The sequence below is a fragment of the Musca autumnalis genome, unplaced genomic scaffold (assembly GCF_047663935.1).
Source record: "Musca autumnalis isolate F117 unplaced genomic scaffold, ASM4766393v1 scaffold_4, whole genome shotgun sequence".
Lineage (NCBI taxonomy): Eukaryota > Metazoa > Arthropoda > Insecta > Diptera > Muscidae > Musca > Musca autumnalis.
In genome coordinates this window covers 48,638,322-48,644,321 of record NW_027411977.1, presented here as the reverse complement: position 1 = coordinate 48,644,321, position 6,000 = coordinate 48,638,322, and the positions used below count along the sequence as shown (strand labels likewise).

At 37.6% G+C, this 6,000-nt stretch overlaps 1 protein-coding gene across 1 annotated transcript; it reads left to right on the top strand.

The window, feature by feature from the left end:
• The first annotated feature begins 1,069 nt into the window (after positions 1–1,069).
• LOC141402091 (protein takeout-like) lies at positions 1,070–2,373 on the top strand. Its single transcript, XM_073982773.1, has 5 exons — positions 1,070–1,207; positions 1,276–1,368; positions 1,529–1,682; positions 1,741–1,874; positions 1,947–2,373. Exons 1-5 carry the CDS (start codon positions 1,123–1,125, stop codon positions 2,252–2,254), a joined length of 774 nt encoding a protein of 257 aa, XP_073838874.1. The 5' UTR covers positions 1,070–1,122; the 3' UTR covers positions 2,255–2,373.
• The last annotated feature ends 3,627 nt before the right edge of the window (positions 2,374–6,000 follow it).

Below are 6,000 nucleotides of genomic sequence, written 5' to 3'. Positions count from 1 at the left end.
TCGGTGGGATATTGACGTCACAACCTTCAAAATTACGAAAATTGGTAGGTATCGTTCTTTGGGGGCCATATCGAACCTATACCGACGAGTTTCAGTCAGAAAGGCTTTTATCTCCAACAAATTAATGGAACGATTATTTCCCAAAATGAAGACCAAATACTAAATTTCAGCCATTTCGGTGGGTTGCTGTTGCCACAACCTTCAAAATACCGAAAGTCGGGAGGTACCGTTCTATGGGCGCTATATGACATAGTTTGACCTATACCGACACATTTATGGCGGAAAGTTTTATACCCCCCAACGAAGACTAAGTGCCAAATTTCAGCCAATCGTCGTGATAATAAGGCTAAAACCTTCAATATACCGAAAATAGAGGTAACGTTCTACGAGGGCTATATGAAGACGTAGACCTATACCTACAAATTTCAGATGGAAAGTTTTGCACCCCCCACCGAAGACCAAATATCATATTTCAGCCATTTCGGTGGATTATTGTGGCCACAACCTTCAAAATACCGAAAATCGGAAGGTACAGTTATATGGGGGCTATATGAAGGCGTAGAGTTATACCGACAAATTAATGGTGGAAAGTTGTATAAGCCAACGAAGATTAAGTGTCAAATTTCAGCCAATTCGGTGTGATAATGAGGCTAAAACTTTCAAGATACCGAAAATCGGATTGTTCTATGGGGGCTATCTCAAAACATGGACCCATATAGCCAATATACAATACCAAAACATCCTTGGAGTTATAACAACTTGTATACCAAATTACAGAGCTCTACCTTACAAATTGCGAGCTGTATCTTGATTTCTTCGATGGATGGACAGACGGACGTGGTTATATCGACTTAGAATTTTACCCTGATAAAGAATATATATATACTTTATAGGGTCTCCGATGAATATTTCGATGTGTTACAAACCGAATAACAAATTTAATTATACCCTCCATATTTGTTCTTAATCTATTAATGCAATTTAATGAGTGAGAAGAAAAAACTAGTTTAATTATTTTTTTTCTTTTTCATAATGTAATGCTTTATAATGCTGATCTATTTGCTCTATAAATTATTTGCATACTGATATTGAATTGTTACACACCAGCGGTATACTAAAACAATGAAATATTTTACAATCGCCACCTTTACATTAGTTTTCGGGATTGCTACCCTAGCCGCTGAAAGAACGATTTTAAGTGAAAAACGTAAATTTTTCTTATGTAATCTAAAAATGTTGTATAACTTAATTTCCTTTTTGCTTAACACGTCTTAGCGGATTTTCTTGCCACCTGTTCCGTAAAGTCTAGTGATGCAGGAGCTTGTTTTGCCAAGAACATTGAAGGAATGTTTTATCATTGGAAGAACGGTAAGAAATATACAAAAGTCAACGGATACTTTAGTGAAATGGAGGTTTCAAATCAGGGTCACACAACTTTGGAAGTGGAACTTACAATTTAAAGGAGATCAACTTTATTTATTAAATCCAGTACAATATAAACGTACTATAACTCCATTGTGTAATTTAGGCATCCCTGGTTTAAAATCGTTTGGTTCTTTGGATCCTTTACACATTAAAAGGATTGCAATTGCACAAGCAGATGGTGGACCGATTGCAGTAAACCTAAATCTAAAAAATGTTGAAGTATTCGGTTTATCCGCAACATCTATTACGGATAATGGGTATCATTTCAAACAATTATCTCAAATATAAACAGAGAAAACATATTTTTCTTTTTAGCTCTGATGTCAAGAATTTAATATTAAAATTTAAATTAAATGAACCCACATTTAAGATAACCTGTGATTATGCTCTTCGTGGAAAGCTCTTAGCTTACTCAGCAAATAGTAAAGGCCAAGCGGTAATAGAAATGGGTAAGAGGAACACAGATAAAGAAACTTAATTTGTTCTTTAAAAAATGTATTATTATTATTTACAAATTGTAGATAAAGCCCTTCAAACGCTGACACTTCATGTCAAAATTCGTGAAGAAGATAACTTCAAGTTTGCAGAGGTAGACAAAGTCCAAATGGTATGGGATGATGTTGGCGGTATGCGTGTACACTTCAGCAATCTTTTCAATGGCGATGCGGCCTTGGAAAAGAGCGCTGATGAACTTATTAATGCTAGTTGGCGTTCAATCTTTGATGTAATACGACCAGCTTTGGAACAATCTCAAGAAGGACTATTGAAAAAATTCTTAAGTAAAATTTTTAGGCATGTACCATTTTCGTATTTGTTGGAAGATTTGTGAATATTTAACATCAACGATAAACAAGCATTCAATTGTAAATCTCAAATTACTTGTGAAAATGTTTCGAATTTCAAATGAAATAATCAAATTACAACTATTCTTCGAATTACATTTGAAAATGCTGTAGACATGAATTTACTACACACAGAAAAAATGGCTTCTCTAACATATGTCCCAAACATATTTTGCAGCAAACATATATTTGTTTGCAAGCAGTTCCAAACATAACATATGTTTGGGTCTTGCAAACAAATATATGTTTGGGTGCAAACAAATACAAACCCAAAAGCCACAAAAAAAAACAAACACATGCACCAGTGGGTGGATACAAACAAATTATGTTTGGATCCAAACATATATTTGTTTGCAATCAGTCCTAAACAAATATTTTTTTGGATCCAAACATATTTCTAACATATATTTTTCTGCGTGTATGTGCCAGCAAAGGTTTTCGAAGCGTTTGGGCCATTATCGAAGGAAATATTCCTTCGGATACGATAAAACAATCGTTTTCAAAAAAAATAAATAAATAAGAAATTGATCCGAGATGAGTCCTCAATCTGCACTTTTATCGATGGCTCCCTACGAGAGTTATCGTTGTGGGGGAGGTACGCGAAGAAATGGACCAATATGATACGTCTGCGAACTGAAACTAACTTTTGATAAAATATTGCGATAACCAAAATCCCTTCGAAAATTATAGTGAGCACCAGCTTACCTTTCCGGCTGACTGATGGACACGGCTAAATCGACTCCAAATTCTCTGAAACGAATTTTGTCCAAACATATTCGGGGTCTAAAAACATTATTACAATGAGGCACATTTTTGGTATTAAAGTTTATATACCCTCTTTAGCCTAAAGGCTGAGGGTATAAAAATTCCACAAATCGGGGGATAAATTCCACGACTTGGGGCTTAAAATATACTTTCAACAAGTAATTGAATGAATTGAAACTTTCATCAACGGTCAGATCGAATTTAGGGCATTTTCAGTATTTTGTGGCATTTTTTGGACATTTGAACTTGCGGATGAAAATGTGGATTAGGATTAAAGTTCAAATGCCTTGCAGAGGAGGTACTTAAAGGAATGGACCGACATACCTATTATGGAAGAAGATCTTATTTTGGGAGTTATATCTTTTCAATATATATCGAGCCCACTAGTCATTTCAGTGGGTCATCGTAAAACTTTTGGACCAGTATGCCAGGAAGCATGGACTTCTCCACGGAAAACATAACAACGCTGTAAACTGAGCTTAAACTGCACTTAGACACAAATGTTAAACTTTTGTGGGTGAGATACCTTAGGGTAAGTTAAACTATATATTAGGGGATCCAAAGTTTGGACCAAATTTGCTCAAAATATATCGTACATATCATTTAAGTGATATTTTTTAAATATTCGGGAGAAGTACCGGAAGTTAGGGACCGGTATAGCCTATCTTGGAACTGAAATTATGACTGAAAATATGACGATGCACAAATTTTGAACCAAATCGGTTGATCAGTTCGAGAGTAATCGTGCCCCCCATCCACTACATATGGTGCCGTAGGGTTTTTTACACCTTTTGGGCTGTTTGCTCAAGAAGTATAGACTTGCCCCTAAAAAAACTTTTACCTTCGTAATTGAGGAAGCGAATGCAAATTGCTTCAACAAAAAACAAAGTGATCCGAGAGCAAGTCTTAAAGTGAACTTATCCCAAATTTTGTGTGGGGAGTGGACAAATATAGTCCATATTCGAACCTCATCTATATCTGGTAGATTTATTAATGACCAAATCGGTCACTCCCTTCAAGAGTTACCGTGCAAACAATTTTTCCGAACATTTTTGAACTTATGTGGGTACCTGAAGGAGTAGACAAATAAAGCCCATCTTCAAACTTAAACTAAGTTTGGACAAAATATTACGAAAACCAAATTTTGGACCGAATCGGCAGATCCGTTCGAGTGTTATCTTGCGCTCCATCCACCTCACACGGTGTCATAGGGTTTTTTTGCAACTTTCTGGCATTTTTCTCAGGAAGTGTGGACTTGCCCCTGATGAAACTTATACAGTCGTATGGTGTGCAGTAAATATAAGTTGCTGAAACAAAAATCAAAGCGATTCGAGAGCAGGTCCTAAACTGAACTTATCCCAAATTTTTTGTGTGAGGTACCCGAAGGATTAGACCGATTGAGCCCATATTAGAACCTCATCTAAGCCTGGTAGACATTTCACGATTTGCAAGGTATGGACCAAATCTGTTACTCCTTCCAAGAGTTATCGTACGTACAAATTTTCCAAACATTTTCGAACGTTTGTGCGGGAGGTACCGGAAGGAGTGGACCGATATAACCCATCTTCGAACTTAAACTAAGTTTGGACAAAATATTACGAAAGCCAAATTATGGATCGAATCGGTTGATCCGTTCGAGAGTTATCGTGCGCTCCAGCCAGCCAGACAGACAGGGTTTTTTTTGGCAATTTTCAGGCTATTTTCTCAGAAAGTGTGGACTTGCCCCTGATGAAACTTGTACCATCGTATGGGGGGCAGTGAATACAAGTTGCTAAAACAAAAATCAAAGCGGTTCGAGAGATGGCCCTAAACTGAACTTTTCCGAAATTTTGTGTGGAAGGTATCCGAAGGAGTAGACCGATATTGAAACTTTATTTAAGTCTGGTGCACATTTCACGATGGGCAATGTGTGGACCACATCGGTAACACCCTTCAAGAGTTATCGTGCGCACAAATTTTCCGAACATATTCGAACTTTTGTGGGGGAGGTACTGGAAGGAGTGGACCGACAGAGCCCATCTTCGAACTTAAACTAATTTTGGGTAAAATATTACGAAAGCCAAAATTTGAACCGAATCGGTTTATCCGTTCGAGAGTTATCGTGCGCTCCAGCCAGCCAGACATACGGACGGACCGACATTGCTCAATCGACTCCAATTGTCTGAAACACATTTCGTCCAAAAATTTTTGGGGTCTAAAACCATTATTTCGATGAGGCACATTATGCCCGTATGAAAGTGTATATACCCTCGTTAGCATAAATGCTGAGGGAATACGAGTAATTACAAGGCCGGCATTACTGTCATACAGGAAATACGATAGAGTTTGGTTGCGGATTTGTAGTTAGTCGGAGGTATAAACATCTGGTCTCAAACTTTACCCCAGTGAATGAAAGACTTGCTGCAATTCGATTAAAAGCTAAATTCTTCAATATCAGCTTTATTTGCGCTCATGCTTTCACTGAAGACAAGAACGAACAAACCAAAGATATATTTTACGAGCGACTAGAAGAAACTTATGACCGTTGCCCTGCCCAAGACATTAAAATTATACTAGGCGATTTTAATGTCAAAATTGGAAAGGAGAATATCTTTGGCCCAACAGTCGGGAAATTCAGTCTCCACAGTGAAACATCTGACAATGGTATGAGGCTGATAGACTTTGCAGCTGCAAGAAACATGGTAGTTAGCAGTACCAGATTTAAGCATCTCGATATTCATAAGGGCACCTCGCTGTCGCCAGATCAAAGAACAAGAAATCAAATTGATCGTTCCGATCGTTCCGAGGTGCAAACAAACACTACCTTGTTGCAGCAAAGGTACGTACCAGATTAAACGTAGCAAATAAATTGCGAACGGACACAACAACGAAGTTGGACATCGGTAAGCTGCAATCACAACAGGTAGCCACAGCATATTCCACTCAACTGGCCCAATTGCTTAATAAAAGCACTCCTCGTCCCGATGAC

Excerpts from the sequence above, each read along its gene's own strand:
- LOC141402091 (XM_073982773.1), top strand. The coding sequence starts at position 1,123 with ATGAAATATTTTACAATCGCCACCTTTACATTAGTTTTCGGGATTGCT. Across the intron at positions 1,208-1,275 it reads AACGATTTTAAGTGAAAAAC|CGGATTTTCTTGCCACCTGT; the intron begins GTAAATTTTTCT and ends AACACGTCTTAG. Across the intron at positions 1,875-1,946 it reads CCAAGCGGTAATAGAAATGG|ATAAAGCCCTTCAAACGCTG; the intron begins GTAAGAGGAACA and ends TACAAATTGTAG.